General features: G+C 35.6%; 1 protein-coding gene across 2 annotated transcripts in view; it reads right to left on the bottom strand.

The window, feature by feature from the left end:
- LOC114332327 (uncharacterized) overlaps nt 1–27,512 on the bottom strand; it is a 186,551-nt gene that overhangs the window by 26,233 nt on the left and 132,806 nt on the right. The window contains exons 4-5 of one of the 2 annotated variants that reach the window (XM_050649765.1): nt 10,908–11,162; nt 3,549–3,740 (exon numbers count right to left, since the gene is read on the bottom strand). In XM_050649765.1, the coding sequence (XP_050505722.1) occupies nt 3,549–3,740; nt 10,908–11,162 (447 nt within the window). The remainder of the gene's footprint in view (nt 1–3,548; nt 3,741–10,907; nt 11,163–27,512) is intronic. The other variant, XM_050649766.1, reaches the window with a different exon arrangement.

Raw genomic sequence — 27,512 nt, 5'->3', positions numbered from 1 at the left:
AATACTATTAAACACAGTTTAAAAGTTAATCCTTTAATTAATAAATTCTGCAAATGCCTACTTTCTAACTGCATATCTTTAGATTGACTAATATATAATTATTGAATAAAAATGAAGAACAACACATATAAAAAAAAAGAAAATGAAAGGCAAAAAAAGTAATAGAAAAGAATATAGGTAAAAAACAATAAGAAAGACTTTTTCTATATAACCGTTTTCTTAAGCATACACACCCGTCTGGTAGGGATCTATGGAATGAGTTACACCGTGTGGCAAGCCCCATCGTTTACCGTACTGCTCATCCATAGCACATTTTGTTTTTTGGCCCGAGTCTGAACCATCGATCACTAGTTCATTCATAGTAAAATCACTGTGGTCTGTATTTACCGTTGTATAAAAGGATTTGAATATGTCAAATATGAATATGTCAAAGACAGAGTATCTTAAAATAGGAGATGATGAAGAAGATCCAGATTTAGAAATTAGAACTACAACAACATGTAATGAATATAAATATCTCGAACCTATAATATCTAAAGAAGGCACTACCAAAAGAGACATCGAAAACAGAACCCAGCAGGACAAAAAAGCGATAAGCATTCTAAACTCTCTGCTATGGTCTAAAGATATAAGACAAAAAACGAAATTGACAATCTATCGTACCTTGGTAGAGCCTATTATGACTTATGGGGCAGAAGTTTGGCAGATCACGAAGAAAGATCGAAAAAGAATAGAAGTAGTAGAATTGGATTATCTAAGGAGAGCGTGTGGTATATCCAAAAAAGATCACATCAGGAATGAAGATATTAGAAGGAGGACAAATACTGTAGTTTCCAGTGTATTATTATATTCCAAATCCAGTGTATTATATTCCAAATAGAATTGAAAAGAGACAACTAGTGTGTTATGGCCACGTAAAACGAATGAATGAATATAGATGGCCCAAGAAAGCATTAAATTACATACCACAACAAAGAAGAAGAAGGGGAAGGCCTTCAGTTGCCTGGGAAGAAAATTTACGGCACATCATGAGAGATAGAGCCATCAAAGAAGACGAATGGACGGACAGAAAAAAAGGCGGTCGAAACGCGAGAAGCGGCAGAGTCTGTAGGAACCTCGCTTATAGATATAGATAGATACCTAGTTAAAAGGATTTGACTGCAACCTATGTTGTCACATCACTCCTTTTTAGACATGATCGTTCCTTTGTTTATATTTAAGATAGTTCCCTTTGTAGCTGAATGAATTCCAAAAGAGTCTATACCATTAGCCGGCTTAGTCTTTTCTTGATCTTTTCTATGTCATTTCCCATACAGCTATTCATATAGTCGAGGAAATGAAGTTGAAAAAATGGCAAAACCTCGCAATTTTTTCGTCCAGCATCGATTTGTACAAAAATTTGGGATTAGGGTCATTACACCCTCTAGTTCATTTTTTATATTAAGTCGTTGTACGCTTTTGGTTTTTTAAGGATGAAAACTACCCCTAATTGTAAAAAATTAGAAAATAACATTTTAAACTTTAATATTGTCAACATTAGGTTCTTATTAGTAACATAATGATTGCTTTATGCTTTAAGATATACTATCATAATATTTCAACCCTTAAAACCACCCTTGTTGGAGCTATAATATATAAAAAATTTACTTATCCTAAAAGAATAATTTCGGCTTGCATCGATTTACATAAAAATTTGGGATTAGGTTCATCTCACCCTGTACTTCATATTCTATATCATGCTTAAGGGCGTTGATTATTTTTAGGCGTGTAAACTACCCCTTATTTTGAAAAATTATATAAAAACATTGTAAACTTTAATATGGGTAAAATTTGGTTTTGATTGGTTAAATAATGATTGTTTTATAGATTAGGATATAATATCATAATATTTCAACCCTTAAAAACCACCCCTAATAACATTACAGTTTTTACAAGTAGATATTTTAATAGATCTATACAGAAAAAAAGTAGAATTAAAGAATTACAAAAACATTTATTTAGACAAAAATAAGAATTTGCAAATATGTACGAATACAAACACAAATAGTTTTTTAGTCACCTTCCAGTATACGAACCGGTTCTGTGGTATTAAACATACATTGAAAAGTATCCATAAGCGGACTATCCGAATTTTCCGAATTTTTCAAACTGGTTTTATAAACATATCTCCTTCATTTTTGGCGATACAAAGTTTTTTCAAAAATGACTTTGTAGAATTTTTGAAGAGTTATAAGACTGCGTAAACTAAATTCCGTAAGATCCCTTAGTTTTTAATTAGGGTGGGTTTAAAGGGCTCGAATAAGGGGTGTTAGCTTGTAAATAGAGGTTTTATACAGCTATATCTCGCTAACTGTTCACTATAATGAAAATATATGCTAAAAGGAATTTAAGTTATTAAAAAGCTACAATTTAGTAGTTCATCATTTTTTTCGTATCTCCAGTATTTCCGGAGATATTTTGAAGTAAAAGGTGAAAAATTGGAAATTCCAAAAAATTAATTTTTCTCTAAACTCCAATTTTTCTAAAATTAGGCCTTTTAAGTAGGTAAAACTTTTTGGGTGTATTGATAATATAAATATAAAAGGAATTACAGAAAGGTGAAGACCAATTTTTAATTAGGAGGGTAGTTAGGGGGTTGTTTTCACTAATTTTTTCATAGAGAAAAGTAGGTACCGACCTTTTTTTTTATCATAAGTCGCCTAATTTTCAGGCTAGAAACTTTTTATTATTATTTTTTTAAAGGCCTAACTGTATACTTGAAAAAATATTATTTAAGTTTTCCTCGAAAAATGCAAAGTTTTTCAGTTATTTTACATTGAATATTTCAAATTATGCATTTGACGAAAAAAGCTAACTTTTAACATGCCCCATCTAGGTTTGTGTTGGTCTTAAAGATATTACAGAAACAGAATTTACATATTTTTCGAGGTATTCTCAAAAAACCCTCTAAAAAAGTCGATTTTTTCATCGAAAAACTGTTACTTTCAAACGCGAATAACTCGAAAAATATAAGTTTTACGAAGAAAATGTAAAAAACATTTTTTTCTTAGAATTACCTTTTACATCGCTTTCTATGGTTAAAATGTAATAAAAAATTCCCGCCCCCGAGATGGGGTGGCAACCACCCCCATGGTTTTAGCGTACAGCGACATGATATAGAAAATGATCCTTGGACTATTCCCTACCTTCTGTGAAAATTTCAAGTAAATCCATGCTGGACGAAAAAATTGCGAGCCAAAATGCTTAATTTCCTCGACTAATAGTGCAGTTGGTAGTGAAGAGTGTAATTTCTGGGGACTTGGGAGAATAATACCACAGAAGAACCGAGGAATACATCGGGGAGGATCTCGAAAGTTCGACAGAGTGAGAGTCGACGCGGTTCAACCTACTTGTTTTTAATGATCTTGTATGACTTATATACAATAAAGAATTAGAACAATTTTCTTCGATATTTCGGTCTCCAAGTCGGAAACCATTTTAGAACAGTATGTTCCTTTTAGGATAATGAAAGGATTTACTTTAAGTTAATAATGTTAATACACACTCACAAAATCCAACCGTGCATGATGTTCCTTTGAAGATGCGATTTGCTCTCAGATTATTTCCTTCCTGATCCTCTACAAGCACTCCTAGACCAAGGTTTCGACCTCTTGACCAGGCCTTGGTTGCTGGTTTGACACTGAGATCTATCCATTGTGCTGTTTCTGATATTACTTTACTGTCAGAGAGGCGTTTCTTAACTGAAATTAAAATATCACCAGTAAAATTATACTAAACTATGTGCGATGTGGTTCGCATCTGCAGTGGATCTGCTTTCTCTGAATCCTTGCTAGTAGTCCCCAATTTCCCCAGATCCACTACAGATGCGATCCACATAATTACACAAACAACCGAAAAATGCCACCAACAGAACATATAACTCCACACCCTCTTCGTAGACTTCAGACAAGCCTTTGACTGTATTGGAAGAAATAAATTAATTATTGAAATGAAAAATCAGGATAACTAAAGCTAATTAAATTAACAAAAATAACTATGGATGGATTTTGAACAGAAAAATAGAAGAAAGTAGCACAAAATTAATTGCCAATATAAACAGAAGTGTGACCAGGCGATTTTCTGTCAACCATACAATTCAACATAGGAGTAGCAGGAACAGTAAGACCAGCTAGTTCTATCGCCAGGGGGTTTACAACGGCCTCCTTTATTCAGATGGACTTACTCAAGTTTTTTTATGTATTTTGAACCGTAGAACACGAATTTTTTGGGTAACAGTTGATCCGGATGTCGATAAGATTGTTATAAACAAAGAACTTGAGGAATTACACAACAGCAATTTTTCCCAAAACAAAACATTTTTTTGTATTTTTTGGGTCATTTTAAGCAAAAAATGTTGTTACAAGTTTTTTGGTACGATAATCTTTTGATTAAAAAATAAAATAGCAATTCTAAATAGTTTGGATTATTTGTATTGCTAAAAATTAATTTTTTTATTGCTAAACAAAGCTATAAACACATAGTGCTTGAGTGATGTTTTCAATGCATCTCCCATTTAAATAGAACAAGTAGGCGCGCCTACACACAGGCGATTTCTACGTAGCATGAATTAAAACGCATGCATCGGACAAGGGAAACATTATAAATTATGTTTGTCTTTGTTTGACAATAAAAAATTAATGTTTAGCAATGCAAATAATCAAAACCGATAAAATTTGACTTGAACTTTCAAATGTGGTAAGCAGAATTGCTATTTTATTTTTAGTCAAGAGTTCAAAAAAGAGTTGGGTTCAAAAATTGAAATTTTTCGATTTTTTGAAAGTTTAACCGCATTTATCTCGAAAACTGTGCATCCTACGAAAAAACTTGCAAGAATATTTTTTACTTAGAATGACCCAAAACATACAAAAGAATGTTTTTTTTTGCGAAAAATCGCTGTTATGTAATTCTTCAAGTTCTTTGTTTTTAACAATTTTATCGACATCCGGATCAACTGTTATCCAAAAAATTCGTGTTCTGCGGGTCAAAATACATAAAAAACTTAGGTAAGTCCATCTGAATAAAGGAGGCCGTTGTATTCCCTGTCGACAGGACTAAGCGGAATTAAAGCACCTATATACATATAGCCCACTCCTCTACACAAATGATAGCATATGTAGATGGCATATTTCTTACGGGATTACGGGAGGAGACAAAGAAATATTAAAAGAAGCAGTAACAACTCTGGCAAATGAAGCACGAAAAAGAGGTCTAGAAATGAACAAAGGAAAAACAAAATATCTACTCTGCTCTAGAAGAGAAGATAACAAGACAAGAAGTATCAAGATAGAAAACAACACTTTTGAAAGAGTTCAACAATTTAAATATTTGGGAGTAAATTGTAAATGGCAAAAATAAGAAAAGTGAAGAAATAACGGAGCCAATACCAGCAGGCAACAAAACATACTGGAGATATCATAGTCTAATGAAGGACAAGAACTTATCCAGAAATACAAAACTGAAAATATACAGAATTACAATCACACCAGTAGTTATATACGCAGCTGAGACAATGTGTCTCATAGTTAAAGATGAAGAAAATGAGGATGAAGATGAAGGTAATAATATTCGAAAGGAAAATCCTCAGAGGAATTATGGGTCCTATAAGAATGGAAAAAAGGGAGAAGATATAGTTACATTTATTAAAGCGTAGAGACAGAGATGGTTAAGACACATAGAGAGAAGGAAAAATGACCTACTGATTAAAAATATCACCAGATAGAAGCCAGAAACTGAAAAAACAAGGGGAAGACCCCGTGAGAGATGGGAGGACCAGGTCATGACGGACATAAAAATCCTGAAAGTGGGAAACTGGAGGGAATCTACACATCGAAATCAGTGGAAAAATATTGTAACAAAAGCCAAGTCATACAACAAACGTTGACACTACACAAGAAGAACGCGGAGTGAATCACTGCAATATACGAATCAGAGGGGTCTACCTCAAAATCCCGACAGCTAAAATCCCGACAGGCAAAATCCCGACGGTCAAAATACCGACACGCCAGAATCCCGACAGGCCAAAATCCCGACACGCCAGAATCCCGACAGGTTTGATAAGTTCCTTTTTAACATATAATTACATTTATTTCTGGTTTTTTGTTTATTGCCATCTGTTTTTTATTTTTTGTTACTAAACAATAGTATATTATTCAACGAGCATGTAATAACCATTACATGCGAGTAGAATACTATACTTTTTCTACGACCTTTTTTTTTAATTTTAATTAGTAAAAAATTTACTTGTCAACTACTCGAGATTTAAATTATAATAATTTACAAAAATACCTAAATGCTATTTACCCCTAGTACGTGGATGAATAATTGGTTGCCTACTATTGCCAAATTCTTACTTATTGTAAAAATACAACTAGAAATAGTCAATAATATAATATATGTAAGTTCCATTCGTTTCCGAAAAATTATGAGCTTAAATTTGTACCTACTCTCAGTGAATCTACGATAATAAATATGAAATAACTGTTGTCGGTAGACGTATTTCATATTATATAGTTATAATGTATATTTACATTTAATTATATACAATATACAATATAATAATATAACTATACATAATATGTTATAACATATTTAACACAATATTACTTGAAAAATAAACACAATATTAGTTTTAAATTCCAATTAACATAAACAAAATGCGCTAATGTCACTGTCACTAAAATAAATGATAAACGTCAAAATTTTTAGTAAACAAGATAAAAATTTTATCTTGTTACATATATAATCGTTGTAATATACCGACATTGTTACAATTAAAATTCCTTTAAAAATTTTTCGAAGTTAATTATTGATATAAATTACAATAATTATTGTATTAAATAAAAAAGTTTAAGTAATTTTATTTGCAGTTTACCTATAGGGCTTTTCATCGATTGTCATTTGTTTCGAGCTTCTGTCATATGTTGTATAATCTCTGTATATTAACATTATACACGGATTATACGAAATATGACAGAAGCTCGAAACAAATGACTGTGGATGGAAAACCCTATATACGATTAATATTAAAAGTGGCATGCGCCACTTGAATCTAACTTCAGCCCGTGAGTAATGACCCGTGAGTAACTTCAGCCCGTGAGTAATGAATTATTACTCACGGGTACAGTAATGGGTGCTATTACGGGTCGTAGAAAAAAGTATTTACCATTTAATATGAACTAATTTTCTAGATAAAATTTATAACATGGGTATATGAATTAAATTATTTTTTTTTGCCAATGTATAGTCCAATAATATATGTATAATCAAATCCTGAATTTTAGTTTACTTTCATATAATAGATATTATAATAGATATAAAGTGATTAATGATTTTTTTTCTTTTAAAATACATAATAATTAGTACCCGTACTTATTAGTAAGTAATTAATTTTTCAATTTCAATACTGTATATCAGGCCTGTCCAACATAATTTTGTGGAGGGCCGGATTTGTAATTTTGTAACTGTAGCGGGCCGACTGACTATTGGATGGATGGATGTGCGCAGTGTTGCCACAGGTCTTGGACAAAATTTCGGTAGGCTGCTGCTAATTTTCAGGTAGAATCCATCAAATTGCGGTAGATTTTTTTAGGTAGAAATCGTCAAATTTCGGTAGTCTTTATTTTTTGCTTTTTTTGCTATTACATTGCAAAAAAGTGATACTTTAAGTATGGGCAGCAAGTATTGAAAGATAAACTACCTTTTTTTAGTAAAAAACAGTAACTTAAGTAGATAAGTAGGTTAAATAGGAAGTAGGTACTTATAATATAAGTACCTAGAAAAAAAAAGTAAATAAGTTGGATATCTTTATTTCAAATACCTAGGTATTTTTTATATACAAACAAAAGAAAATCAATCAAAAACAAATTGAAATCAATGAAATATTTAACAAAAAAACAACAGTTAATAAAAATATACAAGAATATTGTCTACGTCCCTACGTTATTAAGGAAGAAAACCTTAGTTTTACTTATCACTCTAAAAAGCTTATTACTAATGAGATGTTTGACATTTTTTCTATTTGGACAGTGTATCTATGTCAGCTGGTATTTTAGAAGTAGCTATGCGCAGAATTCCTGTCAGATGATTGTCTGATAAAGATGATCTCGTTTTCGATTTATTATATTTCATGCGAGAAAAAAGCTGCTCGCAAATATATGTACTACCAAATAAAGATATTTGTTCAAGAGCTAATTTGGTAAGGTTTGGGTATTGGTTCCGATTAACATATTTTTTATAAAACTCAATTAATCCGTTCGGAAGGCAACTTTGATATGCCGTTTTTAGAAGAGAGTCACTTTGCAGTTCAATCAATTCCATCTGTAAGTTCAGCACAGCACCATCAATTTCAATTTCAAACGGATTTTGGAACACTTTCATGTTAGGAATTTGTAATTTGAAGTCTACGAATCTCTCTTCAAACTCATTCCTCAATCTTTGCAACAATGACACGTACTTGGCTAAGTCCAACATTTCTTGATTTCTGGCAGATAGAGTCTCCCAATGAACCAACTGTTTTTGTTCCAGTTGTTTTTCTAACAATATGAGCTTCTTTGTGAAAGCTTGAATGTGTTCATATAACTGCGTGCATAATTGATCTTTTCCTTGCAGTTTTAAGTTAAGATCAGAGAGGTACTTAGTAATGTCAACCAGGAAGGCCAGATCAGCCAATCACTGCTCATCAGTTAGGAAATCAATTTCTTGACCTTTGTTTTCAAGAAAAATCTTTACTTCGTCGAGCAACGAATAGAATCGTTTAAGTGTGGATGCTCTACTGAGCCAGCGAACGCTACTGAAGTACACGATGTCTTCGTGATCTGAACCGACATCAGACAGAAAAGCCTGGAACTGTCTGTGATTCAGTCCTCTTGCACGTATAAAATTAACTGTCTGCACTACTTTATCCATCACGTGTTTCAATTCAAGTACTTTTGCACACAGCTGTTCTTGATGAATAATACAATGATGCTGTATGATTGTATGTGTGACGTTCTTGCGCATTAAAGCTGCAAAACCACTTGTTCTTCCTGTCATTGCTGGCGCACCGTCTGTAGTCAATCCGCAAAGATTTTCGATTCGTAGTTCATATTTTTCTATGCAACTCTTTACTTCTTCGTAGATATCTTTTCCGGTGGTTGTATCTTTCATTGAACGCAAATCAAGCAATTCCTCGATCACGGTAGTCTTCTGTTACCCCTCTTACAAAAACTGCCAACTGTGCGGTATCTGATACATCAGTACTTTCGTCGAGTGCGAAACTGTAAAAAACACATTTCTTCAATTGCGTTTTTAAAGACGATTCAATATCTTTGGTCATGTCATCAATTCTTCTTGCTATGGTTTGATGTGACAAGCTTATATTTTTAACTAATGCTTCTTGCTCCGGACACGCTACCGATGCAAACATCTCCAAGCATTCCTTGACAAATTCTCCGTCTGATAGGGGTTTACTTCGCTTGGCAATGGCTTCTGCTATCATGAAGCTAATTTTTGTGGCTGTCTCGGAGTTTTCTGTTGGTATTCTGAACATCGCCTGTTGACCGATCATATTTTTTTTCAACGAATTTACTCGATCGATTCTAATTTGACCTAGGTATTCATCGTATTTAGAAGCGTGTTTTGTGAAATAATGCCGCTTTATATTGTACTCCTTGCAAACTGATATTTTTTCATGACATATGAGGCACAGTATGTTACCATTTTGTTCTATGACAAAAAAGGTGTCAGTCCAACTGTTTTTAAATATTCGACATTCTTTGTCAACTTTACGTTTTTTTTCTGATGACATCATGTTCTGCAACAAACACAAATCAACACTGCAACACAAATGAACCAAATCGCCAAAAGAATCTTCACTAAGTCCGTTATAATTGCTTGTATCGCCCTTAAGTATTCGCTGATCTTCGCTTTGTTTGCGAACTGGAACTGTATCTGCACGTTTACCGTTAGCCGTATTTATACGCGAGTATAAATAATAAAGTTAAAAGGTACAGGTACAGAAGTTTCTCCTGTTTAAGGTTTTAATAGTAAATACTATTTTTAGTTTGGAATTATCTTCTATATCAAAATAAGCCACAATCCTTCACTATTCACTCATTCAGGTAGATACATTTTACCCCAAAAATCGTATTTATAAAAGCACAAAGGACTGGTCAGTGGTCATAAAAGTATTAGTAAATCCGTATCTGATATCTGCTGCCTGGCTCGCACGTGTTACAAGCTATTTAAGTAAAGTGATTCAAAAATTCTTGAAAATTAACCAAACTCTGTTGCCAAATCTATCCGCTAAAGAAATTTTGTAATAATTTTGTTTTTGCGGTAGAAAAAAGGAGATTTCGGTAGAAGGGTAGATTTTACAGGTTTTCGGACATTTCAGGTAGATCTACCGAAAAATCGGTAGCTGTGGCATCACTGGATGTGCGTGAGCTCTGTGGCTCTGCGTGGGTGTGGGTTCGGTGAGAAGGGACTCGCGGGCCGGATGAAGGGCCTACGCGGGCCGCATTGTGGCCCGGGGGCCGTATGTTGGATAGGCCTGCTGTATATGATTTGGTATTGCATTTGAAAAGGAAACAATAAATATTCAGAATGTAGTGGTCGGGATTTTTGCTTATGCGAGGATTGTTGCATGTCGGGATTTTGGCCTGTCGGGATTCTGGCTTGTCGGAATTCTGGCGTGTCGGTGTTTTGGCCGTCGTGATTTTGGCTGTCGGGATTTTGGTTGTCGGGATTTTGGCTGTCGGGATTTTGGGCGCCACCGGAATCAGAGAGCTCTAATTTAGAGCGGCAAACATTCCATCCGGAATGAAAAGCCATGATGATGATGATGTGCAATGTTTCTTATATTCTTTTTATAATTCTTGTTTATATCTTACCTCTCCTCTTTTTTAACGACTTCGTGTACCAATATATAGATACTCTTAACAATTTTTCTTCCTCCGCAGAGTTAAAACTCTCACAGTCTGGTTTATTATTTGTTTTTGTATTATTTTCAGGAAGTCTATATAACCTTAACGTCGCTGTTGCGATGTTTGAATTTTTAGTTTCCGAGAAAATATCAAAATTAAAGAAAAGATTCATCATATCGTCATCTTTCCATAGGTCCTGGTCAGTATTTGCCGGGATTTCACCTAAAATCAAATTTCATATAATTACATTTATTCATTAATATAATTTTATTTTTCAAGTAGCTTAAAAAACGTATTAGACTTAAAGCTGGGATAGGTGAACTTTGTTAATCATTTTAGGCACCATAATAATCTATAATATAAATAGTAGAACCTAAAAAAGAACGTATGAACACCGTGCCGCCACTTTTTAGTGGCAAAGGTACCCTCTCTCACTACTCCAAGAATTCAATTTTTTTTCATTTTTTTTTAAGTTATACCCAATACCATGTATAATGTATAGTTGGCATCAAGTTATTGCAGAAACCATCATCTTAAGCTTATTACAAAGTCATTTGCATTTGAGTGGTGTGATTAAGTTTCCAGCACAGGTAGAAAGTAATAAAATGTAAATCTATTGTACATTTAATTATTATATCTACTAAGTATTCAGTATGTTTACCTCTTGAAACTTAACGACATCACTTAATTACATGGTTTTGGCAAAAACTAAGGTTAATAAAAAACAGGTTTTTTTTATTTGGTTTAAACCAGGTTGATTTGTACAAAGTATTGTAAGAGTAAAAACTTTAAAATTGAATAAAATATTTTATAAAATAATAGTAATAAACAATGAAAAAAAAAAATGATTAAGACAACTTTTATTTTTATTTACACACACACACACAAAATTAATATAACAAAAAACATCTTCAAACGAAATAATATTCAAAATAACTAAGAAAATACAAAAATAGAATTTATTTATCTTAATTTTCTTCATTTGCGGCAGATCTATTAAAACGCATGTATGCCCACAACTATTTTTGTCAAATATATCAATGATTTTCTCAAGAATGTAATAAAATATCCTAATCCTTATCTCTAAAATATCCTAATCCCTATCCCTATCCCTAAACCCTATCGAAAAATTACTAAAAATTTTTTTCAAAAACTGATTTTTGAAAAACATGCTGGGTCGTTAACGACCCGTTGGGCACATAGGGGTACAAAATAAAAATAATAACTTTTATGCAATTACATTTTATTTTTAAAACAATGACGCAGGCATAGTTTAATTATATTGCTTAAGGCTTAAAATAGTTTGTACGGTAATTTTTGAAGAATTTATCGTGGAGTGGTTCACATTTATTGCATGCTTTTGTACTTTTATTTGAACATATACGACATCTTCTTCTGTGAGCACCAGTAATAATTAGATGCTGTGTTGATGGGGAGGGAGCAGGAATTATTGCAATATTTTGAGATCCAGTAGAACAGATAGAACGACTTTCCATAATTAGACAATAATATACGAACTATATGTCTTCTAAATTCTAAGTTGTCATTTTTATTACATTAGTTACACAAACATCCAGCACCCATATCCATATTGGAAAGTACCATTTTTTTCCACGCATTTGTATTCTGTACTTCAAAATGTTGGTGTCCGTCAAGTCGACTCCGCCCATAAATTTGTTGTATTGCGAAATTACAAATGGTTGATCTATTTGAATTTTTTAGTGTTTCTTTTACTGAATATTCGCTTGCTTTTTGGATTGGCTCAGTTCCATGCTCATTAGATAACATGTTGATACAACAGTTGTAGACTTAAACCGTATGTACCAATAAAAAGAGCCGATTTGTTTGGTCCAGAAAGCATCAAAACATTTTTGTTGTGAAATTCTGACTTAGACATTTATCCCAAACATCAGAGATATAGGTATCATCCGGTATAGTCTCACTATTCTCAATTTTTTTCTATTTCCTTCAGAATTTCTGCAGTAGATAATGGTTTCTTACTAAAAAACATTTTCTCATTATGATAAAATATGTCATGTGCCCAACGGGTCGTTAACGACTCATCAAAATATAATAGAGAGATTTTGCACCTCTTAAAATGACCGCTGATTTTGGCTCCGCTAATGGTTAACTTTATTAAGCATAACGATTACGGCAACGTTAAAAAGCAGAGTTTTTACAGCCTGTCAAGTAGGTTTTTCGTGTCATCGTTATCGTTATTTAAACATAACCTCACTTCACAACGTTATTGTAATTTTAAGCATATACTTGAACAATTTTTGAAATTTTAATTTATAGGTAATCAAAATTAGAATCTATGTAAATGTAATTTACTGATTTTTTTTACATTCTGGCAACAAAGCAATTTAACCATTACTATAACGATAACGATAAGCGCTACTTTAAACCTCCGTAAATTACGGAATCCCTTATGTTTAATAACGATAACGGATTATATATTCGCTACTGCGCAGACGTAGTATAACAATAACCATAATATAACGGAATTGCAAAATAAGAGGTGCAAAATCTCTCTAATATTATATTTATGACACATATCAAATTATTTTCATACTAGTAATATTATAATGTGTTAATACAACTTATGTTTAACTATATAAAATGAATTTAAATAATAAAATAATTTATTTTTTTCTACAACCGTGTTAAAAATGCAATTTTTAGCACTTCATACGAGCGTTAAAAATGCTACTTTAAGGCACTAGTGCTTTAATAGTATATTGTGCAACAAGTGCAGAAAGGTACTAATTTCTCACGAGTTTGAAAAGTTGCGGTACGAGCGCAAGCGAGTGCCGCAATTCAAACGAGTGAGAAATTACCTTTCTGCACGTGTTTCACACTATACTTTTTCTACAAGCACAGTTTTTCCTAAAAATAAAAATCACAATTTCCAAACGACGATTAATTATAATAGGTACCTATGTGATAAATTTTAAACTGTATTTAATTAATACCTACTAATCAATTTAAATTCCTTATACCTAAATAAATTGCACAGAAATCTAAAAAATTAATGCACTGCCTTAATTTGTTTAAATTTAAACAATTATTACACATTATTGACATTATACTCGTATTTATGCAGTCACGGATTTACACAAAACCTACTTCATTCGACGTCTCTTGCACAGGTTGCTAAATCCTTATTGGTTATTTGATAATTATAAAATGTTTAATAAGAATAAAATTGTAAAATAAAACAGTTGTAACATCCATAATTTAGTTTCTATGCTATAGTTAAATATAATAATTGTCTTATAGGTTATATATTTGTCTAAAGTTTAACCACGTATGTAAACAGAATATAACGTTACTCAGAATGCGGTAGTCCACGGATGTAAACAGAATATAACGTTACTCAGAATGAGGTAGTCAACTGTGCAGAAAAGAACTTTGCGGCACAGAAACGTCACTTTGCGGCACAGAAACGTCACTTTTCTGCACACTAATCTCAAATATCTTATACTGTGAGAAAATATCAAGTTTGCTAACATAAAACCGTGCAGAAAAGTGCACTTTGAATAGTGGTTGTAGAAAAAAAAATTTTAAGACACTGCAGTTCGTATTGACTGTATATGCAATTTTGATGTAATGTCAAAAAAATATAAAATTGGAATGTCAGTCAAGTTTAAGTAAAAGTTTTTGTAGATATTGTCCTGTAATTACGTTTGTAGAAAAAATATTGTATGATATGCGTGTTAATAAGTACATTTTTAAGGCACTCATGTGAATTGCAGAACTCGCTATCGCTCATTCTGCAAACTTTCACATGCGTGCCTTGAACGTGTACTTTTAACACTTATATCATTAATAACTATAAATGTACTTACAAATGTTTGAATGAAGCTATGCTGCGAACGTTATTCAAGTTCTATTTTCACGTACACTCTACGAACACTACGAGCGAAATAAACGGTTTGCACTAAATAAATTGCTTACTTGCATAGTCAGGAATGAACTTGTAAACAAATGGCGACTGGTAAATTCGACATATTTGCTTGAAACATATTTTTGATAGTTGGGTCGTTAACGACCCGTTGGACATAAATGGGTTAAAAACTTTAAAATTAAAAACACCAGTTTGGAGGCTTTTGCTGTACCCAGGCTTTTCTCAAAACCAGTTAGTTCAAAGCTTGGTTTAAACTAAGGTTTCAAGCATGTTGGTTTAAACCTGCCGCCAACCCTGCTCAAATACAAATGACTTGGTAATAGGATTAAGGGTTTCTGCAATAACTTGATAGCAACTGTACTATAGTTTCACAACAACTTGTTTGTCACTCATTTTAGTTAAAACTATAATTTTCATCACAATCCATTTTGGTTTAATCCCATATAAACATAATAATTAAATGAGACATGCCACAAGACAGCGGTTTTAGGTGCAACAGAAACTGAGGTTACATGGGCAATACAAACGGCAAAAAATAGATAAGCACTTCGTCCCGATGAAGTGAGTGCCGAAATACTACTATAGGTTTTGGGAGAAAATGGAATTAAAGTACTGTGTCATCTCTTTAACAGAATTTATGCCACAGGGATATTACCAACTGATTGGCTTAAGTCGCCATTTGTCAAAATATCAAAGAAACATCGTATAAGCGAATATTAATCGAAATATATACGCAAATACGACAACTTTTAACCGTCATTGCATAACTGAGAAGATAAAAATTGGCAGAGGAGTGCGGCCGGGAGATACCTTGTCGCCAAAACTATTTATAACAGTCATGGAGTACGCATTTAAACGAGTAGAGTGGGAGTCAAAGGTTATTAGCATCGATGGAAAGATATTAAATCATCTCCGATAGGCAGATGACATTGTTCTCATAACAGACGACTTAGGAAAAGCTAGAGTTATGCTACAACTACAGCAAGTAACACAGAGAGTCGGTTTAAAGAAAATTATGGAAAAACAAAAATGATTACCAATCTCGTCTCCAATGAGCTGAAAGAAATAGGGACATCGCCCATAGGACTTATGGAAAAATATGTGTATTTGAGTCACGAAATAAGGTTAACGCAAGAAAACCAAACATGCGAGATACTCAGAAGAATAATTTTAGGTTAAGCTGCACTCGGAAAAATGAGAGACGTGTTTAAAACAAATAGACCACTCTATTTGGAAAGAAAAACTTCTAACCAGTGCGTTCTACCAGTCCCAGTGGCGTCCGGTGAGGTAGTGCCATGGAGCCATGGCACTACCTTATTTTAATGCAGAAACATATTATTTTTATCTTTAAACCGTTTTAATGCCTGTTAATTTTTTTGTGTGTATTTATTTTTTCTTTATAAATTATATAAAATCTGGCAACTGTGTAGTGTAATACAACCCTCGCCACTCACAGCAGACGGAATGATCGTGCCAAATGCTTATGTGGCTGGTCTGAAAAGAGAAAGACTTTACGGGCATTCTATGTAAGTGACAAAGATAGAGCTATGAGCACTTTTAATATACTGTTATAAATCACCTAGCATAGGTGTAAGTAGATGGAGTAAGTCAGACTAATAAGGAATCTGACAGATATATTTGTCAATTTAGAAGTTTTGTCATAATAATTGTTTTTGTCACGTTTGAATTTTGGAGGACTTATTTTTGTACTTTAGTTTATTAGGAATTTTAATAAACTTGTTAAAACAGAGTAACAATTCTCTTAATCCCTGAACCCATCTAGAATTGCAACAATTGGTGTCAGAAGTAAAGTGGGATTAAGAGAATTTATATGGTGAAAACAAGAAGCGAGACGATGGAAGAAATTAGAGACATGATTGCCGCCATGGAAAAACGTCGGCAGGAAGAAAAAGAAAATGAAGACAAACGTCGGCAGGAAGAAAAAGAAACAGAAAATTTACGTCGTCTAGAAGACAGAGAGTTGCTCGTGACACTTATCTCAAAAATAGAGACTTCAAAAGTGAGTACAGAAGATATGAAAAAAGAAATCGAAGAGACAAAAGAATATATGAAAAAAGAAATCGCAGAGACAAAAGAAGATATGAAAAAAGAAATCGAAGAGACAAAAGAAGACATGATTAAAAAGATTGAAGTAACAAGAGGCCTAGTAGAAAAAACGCACGATGAGGTAACGAGAACTCTTGAGAATATCCGCCTAGAGGTTGAAAAGTCCCAGAAACTGAGAGTTGAAGGTAAACCAGAAGTGATTTGTTCCCCTGTCAACGGAATAATTAAGCCTCCTACATTTGACGGCGAGATATCCTGGCCAGTGTATAGAAGACAATTCGAAGCTGCTGCACAGAATAATGGATGGACAAATGAACAGAAGGCAACTGCTCTCATATTAGCACTTCGAGGTAAGGCTGTAGAAATCCTCCAAAACATTCCAGAGGACGCACAAAATAAATATGAGACTGTCGTATCGGCTCTAGAACTAAGATACGGCAGCCAATATTTGAAGCAAGTATACCAGAGCCAACTAAAAGTGCGTATCCAAGGCTCCAACGAATCTGTGCAAGAATACGGAGCAGAAGTAGAAAAGATGGCACGACTCGCTTGGCCCGAAGCCCCTGAAGAGTTTCTACACCAGTTTACCATCCAATGTTTCCTTGATGGCCTGCGAGATGTAGACCTCCATCAAACATTACGACTAGGAAGAGGACGCTACCAAATATTGAAGGACGCTATTGTCGCAGCATTGGAGTACGAAGCCGTGAAGAATGTGTCCCGCCATCAACGCAAAGTCCATCAAATAAGAGGTGTTGCTGAAGTGGAAGAAGGCGATCTAAATACGTTGTCCCAGGTGTTGGTCGCCCAATTCGAGAAATATCTTGGCCCAATAGCTGAATCTTTGAAGCAAAAACGTCAGGGGCGCCCAAAGTGTTATTTTTGTGGATTGATAGGCCACCTGCAACGTGATTGCAGACAACATACAAGATCAGAGGACAGTAGGCAAGCTCCACAATATCAACGCAATTCGGAAAACTAAAAGAAGTCAACGTCAAGGGGCGCACGTTGGCTGACCTGTCCCAAGCTCCCAGATTCTCAATATCCACAATAAGACGAAGTAGTGACAGCTTAGTTGCCGATGGACTTCTCAATGGCGACAGATGCAGTTTTACCATCGATACTGGGGCAACTAGGTCAGTTATGAGTAAACGTTTACTGGACCAGTCATCTACACGAATAATATCGAAATCTCCCATACTAGAGACAGCGACAGGCGAAAACATTACTGTTTATGGGGACAGTTGCGTAAAAATCGAGCTGGGACACATCGAGATAGAAGTAGTGGTCCTAGTAGCCGACATCGTAGACGAGTTCATCCTAGGTGTCGACATTATGTCCGAACATGGGTTTATTGTAGATGTCAGACACAGGACCTTAGTCGTCGGCAATGAAGAAATTCTACTGTCATCCTCCAGAAAGCAGCACAATGGGCTAAAGATGTTAGTAGCAAAAGACACGAAGATCCCTCCTAACAGTGAAAAGATCGTGGTTGCACAAATTGATGCATCTGGTGGCTTGGGAGCCATGTTATTAGAGCCAGACGAGCAGATTCACGAGGGCGTCATTGTGGCCAGATGTTTGGTAGATGGGGATAAGCAGACCGTTCCAGTAAGGGTGGCCAACCCGAATGGCAATAAAATTACTTTCAAAAAGGGCCAAGTGCTTGGAATATGCGAGCCAGTTGTAAGAGTGACCAGAATAGAAGAAAACGTGCCAACAGCTAGCAGTACACACCAACTCTCCACTGAAATTTTGGAAAATCTTAAGAAGTCATGGGGACATCTATCTGAAGATGAATACCAAAAAGCAGAAGAGTTCATTAACAACGAAAGTGACATATTCTTTAAAGGAGAAATAACTGGCCGCACTGACTTAGTCCAACATCGGATTAACACTGACAACTCCAACCCCATAAGACAGGCACCAAGACGTCTTCCATTTGCAAAACAAAAAGAAGCTTTTGCAATCCTTGAAGATATGCGAAAGGAGAATGTCATCGAAGAGTCGAGTAGCCCCTGGTCTTCTCCAGTGGTGTTGGTAACCAAGAAAGATGGCTCAACGCGGTTCTGTGTCGACTACAGGAGGCTGAATAGCGTTACCAAGAAGGACAGCTATCCACTACCCCGTATTGATGATACACTTAGTGCCTTGGCTGAGTCGAAATGGTTTTCCACTGTGGACCTCAAAAGCGGTTATTGGCAAGTTGCAGTACACCCTGAAGACAGAGAGAAGACCGCATTTTCTGCTGGAAATGGGCTCTACCAATTCAAAGTGATGCCATTCGGATTGTGTAATGCACCTGCCACGTTTGAACGTTTAATGGAGCTAGTACTTAGAGGACTTACATGGAAAATCTGTCTGGTATACCTCGACGACATTATGGTCATCGGAAAAGATTTCGACGAACATCTTGCCAATTTGAAAGAAGTTTTCACCAGACTAAGGAACGCTCACCTACAAGTAAATGCCAAAAAGTGCGAGTTCTTCCAAGAAAAAGTTAGTTTCCTTGGACATGTAATTTCATCCTCAGGAATTGCAGCAGATCAGGCGAAAATAAAAGCAGTACAGGAATGGCCCACACCAAGAAACAAACACGATATCCGAAGCTTCCTTGGTCTTTGCAGTTACTATCGTCGCTTCGTGAAAGATTTTGGTAAGATTGCCAAACCTCTCCATAATCTGACTGAGAGAAAACTGTCATTTGACTGGACACCAGAGTGCCAGCTTGCCTTCACCACACTCAAGCATAAATTGACTACGGCTCCAATTCTGGCATATCCGAAAGAACAGGGTCTTTTCGTGCTTGATACAGATGCTTCTCAAAATGGTATCGGGGCGGTGCTTTCCCAAGTACAAAAGGGCGAGGAACGCGTCATAGGATACTTCAGCAAAACTTTGGGAAAAGCAGAAAGAAACTACTGTGTCACCAGAAAGGAGTTATTGGCAGTCGTCAAAGCAGTAGAACACTACCATTCGTTCCTCTATGGCAGAAAATTCTTGATAAGAACCGATCATTCTGCCTTGCAATGGCTTCTCAATTTCAAGACACCTGAAGGTCAGATAGCTCGGTGGCTGGAGAAACTACAGACTTATGATTTTGAAATTCGTCACAGAGCGGGAAGAAGTCATGGGAATGCCGACGGTCTCTCGAGAAGACCATGCAACGGGAGGAACTGTCGATTCTGCGACCGCCAAGAAGAACGAGATGGCCAGATTCTACAGTTGAGAACCATAGAGGATAGAAATGACGAAGAAGTTCTAGAAAACCTTCAGGCTGAACAAAAGGAAGATACAGATCTAAAAATAGTTCGGGAGTGGCTGGACCACGGAGCTAGACCACAGTGGCAGGAGATTGCAAAATATGGGCAAGCAGTTAAGGGCTATTGGCTTCAGTGGGACTCCCTGTGTCTACGAGATGACATCATCACTCGTAAATGGGAGAGTCCGGATGGAACAAGAACAGTGCCCCAAGTTGTTCTCCCAAGGTCATGTGTTAAGGACGTGCTTGCAGAACTTCACGATAGTCGCTCCGGCGGGCATTTTGGAATCAATAGGACTCTGGCCAGAGTCCGTGAGAGATATTATTGGGTTCATTGTCGGCAAGATGTGGAAGAATGGTGCAAACGATGTGACCTGTGTGCATCCAAGAAAGGACCCAAAACAAGACTTAGGGGAAAACTCCAACAATATATTACTGGAACTCCATGGGAACGAGTTGCTGTAGACATTTTGGGACCATTTCCAGAGACAGCATCAGGAAACAAATATTTGATGGTTGCTATGGATTATTTTTCCAAATGGCCTGAAGTAGTTGCACTACCCAACCAAGAAGCAGTCACAGTTGGTGAAGCCCTGCTGGAGAATGTCGTTTCCCGACATGGTGTTCCACTTCTGCTTCATTCTGACCAGGGGCGCAACTTCGAATCGGCAGTTTGGAAGACCATGATGGCTTTGTTAGGAATTAAGAAGACCAGAACAACACCGCTCCATCCTCAATCCGACGGCATGGTAGAAAGACATAACCGGACCATCAACAACTACCTGTCCCTGTTTGTAGACGAAAATCAGAGAGACTGGGACAAACTGGTGCCTCTGTTTCTGCTAGCATACCGAAGTTCCCAACATGATGCAACTGGTTACACTCCAGCAATGCTGTTAACTGGTCGAAAGATGAGGCTTCCCATCGATCTCCTACATAGTAATGTACCAGACGGAGAGGCGGGTCAAGAGACACTTCCCGAGTATGTCAGCGGTCTAAAGGATCGACTGGTTAAGGTCCACGATTTCGCCAGAAACAAGCTACAACTCACCAGTGACCGGATGAAGGTTAGGTTCGATAAGAAATCCACACCTGTTAGTTTCAAGGAAGGTGATGCAGTTTGGCTCTACCAACCAACGAGAAGGAAAGGTCTAAGTCCCAAGTTGCAGCGGCCCTGGGAGGGACCGTACCTGGTCATTAAGAAGATAAATGACCTTGTGTATAGGGTGCAACTGACGCCACGAAGTAAGCCGAAGGTCGTCCACCTAGAGAGACTGTGTCCTTATGAAGGGCAGAATCCACCGACCTGGTCCATTTAGGTACTGTTCGGGGCGAACAGCCTGAAAGAAGGGGGCGGTGTTATAAATCACCTAGCATAGGTGTAAGTAGATGGAGTAAGTCAGACTAATAAGGAATCTGACAGATATATTTGTCAATTTAGAAGTTTTGTCATAATAATTGTTTTTGTCACGTTTGAATTTTGGAGGACTTATTTTTGTACTTTAGTTTATTAGGAATTTTAATAAACTTGTTAAAACAGAGTAACAATTCTCTTAATCCCTGAACCCATCTAGAATTGCAACAATACGTTTAAATGAGACTATTCGTGCCTGGCTCGACTAATATTTTTTATTATGATCATAGTGGATAGTGGATTGTAGATCCAAAAAGATTGTCGTACATTATATTTTCGAGTTTATTTACGCGCTCGCTTGCTCGTTTTTGTAGTTATAATTATTACATTTTTAATTATTAAACTTTTTATTATAAATTATTATATTTTTAAATAATTGAAAAATTTTTAATTTTTAATAAAACCCAAGTTAAATTCAGCTTATCGTGATAGTCTAATTACACACAATGAACAAATGAATAAGAATAGATATGTTTCGAATCAAATTATAAAAATTGTATCCATATGGTTTTGTCATTTGTGGAGCTTTCAAGATAGTTTTGAGAAATCACGACGAAAAGGAAAATTCAGAAAATAGAGGCATCTTTAAGGAACTATTCAATTTTAGCCGAATTAGACAACGACTTAGGTTCATATTCAAAGTTCCAAATCTTTTAAAGGTAGGTACCTCAAGACAACCCAAATTGAACTCCTTCAGTGCATGTTAGATGTTTATCGCGAGGAAATAAGGAAATAAATTGAAAATTATCTTTGTATTGCAGTGATTGCCGATGAAACGACAGACCTCGCTGGTGAATTTCAGTTAGTTATGGTTTTCCGATATTTGTGTAAAGGGCGATAAGTTGAGAGATTTTGGAGATTTTACTTGCTGGACGGGTATGATGTCGAATCAATCACTGAATGCATTTTAAATGTTTAAATTTCTTGACACCCCAGAAATGCTATATACCTACATAATGTAAAAGTAAATTTCTATTTTATACCTTTTTTGACAATATCGTGAACCCGTCACTAAAAATTTAGGCAGCCGAATTTTGGCACTACCTTCTTAAAGTGATACGAGCCGCCACTGACCAGTCCTCACATACGGAGCAGAAACCTTGACTCTCACAAAAATATCAGCTGAAAAATTGAGAAGGACCCAACGATAGATGGAGAGATTAATGCTAGGAATAAGCTTAAGAAATAAAATAAGAAACAAGGAAGTTCGTAGACAAACCGGTGTGGTAGATATTATCGAACGTATTACAAGGCAAAAATGGAGATAAGCGCGGCATGTTGCAAGAATGGAAGACTACAGCTGGACGAGGAAATTGCTTGAATGGAGAGCAAACAGACAAGCGAAATTGAGGAAGACCCCCAACGTGTGGACCGACGACCTCAAAAGAATTTTGAATGTCTATTAAGCTAGAAAGACCATTTCATAAGGGAGCCATGAAACACACCCCATATTTTTTTGCTATTTTATTGCTAATTTATTACGCAAATTAAAAATTTATTGCTTCATCCCCTTCAGAGAAACAGGTGGCCATTCCAGCTTAATATTAAGCTAGAAAGGCCAACATTCATATATCCGGAACGAAAGTAGATAGAGAGTTGCTTCCGGTGGCCTTTTTTGTTGCTAATTAATTGCTAATTTATTACGCAAATTAAAAATTTATTGCTTCATCCCCTTCAGAGAAACAGGTGGCCATTCCAGCTTAATATTAAGCTAGAAAGGCCAACATTCATATATCCGGAACGAAAGTAGATAGAGAGTTGCTTCCGGTGGCCTATTTTATTGCTAATTAATTGCTAATTTATTACGCAAAACAAAAATTTATTGCTTCATCCCCTTCAGAGAAACAGGTGGCCATTCCAGCTTAATATTAAGCTAGAAAGGCCAACATTCATATATCCGGAACGAAAGTAGATAGAGAGTTGCTTCCGGTGGCCTTTTTTGTTGCTAATTAATTGCTAATTTATTACGCAAAACAAAAATTTATTGCTTCATCCCCTTCAGAGAAACAGGTGGCCATTCCAGCTTAATATTAAGCTAGAAAGGCCAACATTCATATATCCGGAACGAAAGTAGATAGATAGTTGCTTCCGGTGGCCTTTTTTGTTGCTAATTAATTGCTAATTTATTACGCAAATTAAAAATTTATTGCTTCATCCCCTTCAGAGAAACAGGTGGCCATTCCAGCTTAATATTAAGCTAGAAAGGCCAACATTCATATATCCGGAACGAAAGTAGATAGAGAGTTGCTTCCGGTGGCCTTTTTTGTTGCTAATTAATTGCTAATTTATTACGCAAAACAACAATTTATTGCTTCATCCCCTTCAGAGAAACAGGTGGCCATTCCAGCTTAATATTAAGCTAGAAAGGCCAACATTCATATATCCGGAACGAAAGTAGATAGAGAGTTGCTTCCGGTGGCCTTTTTTGTTGCTAATTAATTGCTAATTTATTACGCAAATTAAAAATTTATTGCTTCATCCCCTTCAGAGAAACAGGTGGCCATTCCAGCTTAATATTAAGCTAGAAAGGCCAACATTCATATATCCGGAACGAAAGTAGATAGAGAGTTGCTTCGGGTGGCCTATTTTATTGCTAATTAATTGCTAATTTATTACGCAAAACAAAAATTTATTGCTTCATCCCCTTCAGAGAAACAGGTGGCCATTCCAGCTTAATATTAAGCTAGAAAGGCCAACATTCATATATCCGGAACGAAAGTAGATAGAGAGTTGCTTCCGGTGGCCTTTTTTGTTGCTAATTAATTGCTAATTTATTACGCAAAACAAAAATTTATTGCTTCATCCCCTTCAGAGAAACAGGTGGCCATTCCAGCTTAATATTAAGCTAGAAAGGCCAACATTCATATATCCGGAACGAAAGTAGATAGAGAGTTGCTTCCGGTGGCCTTTTTTGTTGCTAATTAATTGCTAATTTATTACGCAAATTAAAAATTTATTGCTTCATCCCCTTCAGAGAAACAGGTGGCCATTCCAGCTTAATATTAAGCTAGAAAGGCCAACATTCATATATCCGGAACGAAAGTAGATAGAGAGTTGCTTCCGGTGGCCTATTTTATTGCTAATTAATTGCTAATTTATTACGCAAAACAAAAATTTATTGCTTCATCCCCTTCAGAGAAACAGGTGGCCATTCCAGCTTAATATTAAGCTAGAAAGGCCAACATTCATATATCCGGAACGAAAGTAGATAGAGAGTTGCTTCCGGTGGCCTTTTTTGTTGCTAATTAATTGCTAATTTATTACGCAAAACAAAAATTTATTGCTTCATCCCCTTCAGAGAAACAGGTGGCCATTCCAGCTTAATATTAAGCTAGAAAGGCCAACATTCATATATCCGGAACGAAAGTAGATAGAGAGTTGCTTCCGGTGGCCTTTTTTGTTGCTAATTAATTGCTAATTTATTACGCAAATTAAAAATTTATTGCTTCATCCCCTTCAGAGAAACAGGTGGCCATTCCAGCTTAATATTAAGCTAGAAAGGCCAACATACATATATCCGGAACGAAAGTAGATAGAGAGTTGCTTCCAGTGGCCTATTTTATTGCTAATTAATTGCTGAAAGATTGAGTTTACAAGAATTTACAAACTCACCCCCTTCAACCCCTACCGATATCATCATTCCCCGGAATCCACAAAAAGTGAAAATAACCAGTTTAAAGAGCTAAAACCAAGTACGTATTTTTTGCTTATTCATTGCTACAGGTCTAAGCCAAAAATGAATTTTTTGCTTCCTCCCCTAACGAGCCACAATGTCTACTGCGGTTTAATACTTAAGGCTACAATACTCAACACTCCTATTTCAGGAAAGAAAGCAGATAGAGGGTCGTTTCTGGCGGCATATTTAATTTTTAATTAATTGCTGAAAGATGGGGTATATCAGAATTTACAAACTCACCCCCTCCAACCCCTACCGTTATCATCGTTCCACGGATTTCACAAAGAGTGAAAATAATCAGTTTAAAAACTTAAAACCAAGTGGGTATTTTTTTCCTAAGCAACTGCTGCAGGTCTACGCCAAATTTGATTTTATCGCTTCATCCCCTAACCAGTAAAAATGGCTACTGCGGTTGAATACTTAAGCTACAACACTCAATTCTCCTATTTCAGTAACGAAAGCAGATAGAGGGTAGCTCTATCTGCTTTCGTTCTTGAAATAGGAGTGTTGGGTATTGTAGCTTAAGAATTAAACCGCAGTAGCCATTGTTTCTCGTTAGGGGATGAAGCAAAAAATTGGTTTTTGGCGTAGACCTGCAGCCGTTAATTAGAAAAAAATACCCACTTGGTTTTAAGTTTTTAAACTGATTATTTTCACGCTTTGTGAAATCCGTGGAACGATGATAACGGTAGGGGTTAGAGGGGGTGAGTTTGTAAATACTGGTATAACCCATCTTTCAGCAATTAATTAAAAATTAAATATGCCGCCAGAAGCGACCCTCTATCTGCTTTCTTTCCTGAAATAGGAGTGTTGAGTATTGCAGCCTTAAGTATTAAACCGCTGCAGCCATTGTGGCTCGTTAGGGGAGGAAGAAAAACATGCATTTTTGGCTTAGACATGTAGTAATTAATGAGCAAAAAATACGTACTTGGTTTTAGCTCTTTAAACTGGTTATTTTCACTTTTTGTGGATTCCGGGGAATGATGATAACGGTAGGGGTTGAAGGGGGTGAGTTTGTAAATTCTTGTAAACTCAATCTTTCAGCAATTAATTAGCAATAAAATATGCCGCCGGAAGCTACCCTATATCTACTTTCGTTCCGGAAATATGAATGTTGGCTATTCTAGCTTAATATTAAGCTGAAATGGCCACCTGTTTCTCTGAAGGGGATGAAGCAATAAATTTTTCTTTTGCGTAATAAACTAGCAATTAATTAGCAATGAAATAGGCCACCCGAAGCAACACTCTATCAACTTTCGTTCCGGATATATGAATGTTGGCCTTTCTAGCTTAATATTAAGCTGGAATGGCCACCTCGGAAGGGGATGAAGCAATAAATTTTTGTTTTGCGTATTAAATTAGCAATTAATTAGCAATAAAATAGGCCGCCGGAAGCAACTCTCTATCTACTTTCGTTCCGGATATATGAATGTTGGCCTTTCTAGCTTAATATTAAGCTGGAATGGCCACCAGTTTCTCTGAAGGGGATGAAGCAATAAATTTTTGTTTTGCGTAATAAATTAGCAATTAATTAGCAATAAAATAGACCACCGGAAGCAACTCTCTATCTACTTTCGTTTCGGATATATGAATGTTGGCCTTTCTAGCTTAATATTAAGCTGGAATGGCCACCTGTTTCTCTAAAGGGGATAAAGCAATAAATTTTTAATTTGCGTAATAAATTAGCAATAAAATAGCAAAAAAATATGGAGTGTGTCTCATGGCTCCCTTATGAAATGGTCTTTCTAGCTTAATAGACATGAATTTTGACCAATTTAATAGAAGAGGCGCAGAACAGAAGAAGATGGAGATATCTAGAGAAGGTCTATGTTCAACAATGGACAAATCAGGGCTGATTGATTATGATGATCGTACAAAGACATGTAGGGATTATCTGACAATAAGTCTGATGAGTCACGTTTTTAATGCGAGTAATATCTACATAAGAGAATATACACGATATTAGAGGAGATAATTAGCAATACTCAATTCGGATTTAAGAGTGGCTTGTGTATGAGGGAAACATTGTTCTGTATTTAAGTACTAATCTTATTGTGAGTGGTATAAGTGTGAACAATTTAAGATATTCGACAAATACGAATAAATTTGTGAATAAACGTTTACTTCAACATATTTGAGTAAATAATAACTTCAGTCAGATTATTATTTCATTTCTAAAAATAAAAACGTGCTCTATCACATAGTCTGCCACTTCGTGTCAAACTATGTGATTGGGTAAGATC

The sequence above is a fragment of the Diabrotica virgifera genome, chromosome 4 (genome assembly GCF_917563875.1).
Source record: "Diabrotica virgifera virgifera chromosome 4, PGI_DIABVI_V3a".
Lineage (NCBI taxonomy): Eukaryota > Metazoa > Arthropoda > Insecta > Coleoptera > Chrysomelidae > Diabrotica > Diabrotica virgifera.
The sequence above is the reverse complement of the archived record's forward strand: the minus strand, read 5'-3'. Positions and strand labels throughout refer to the sequence as shown.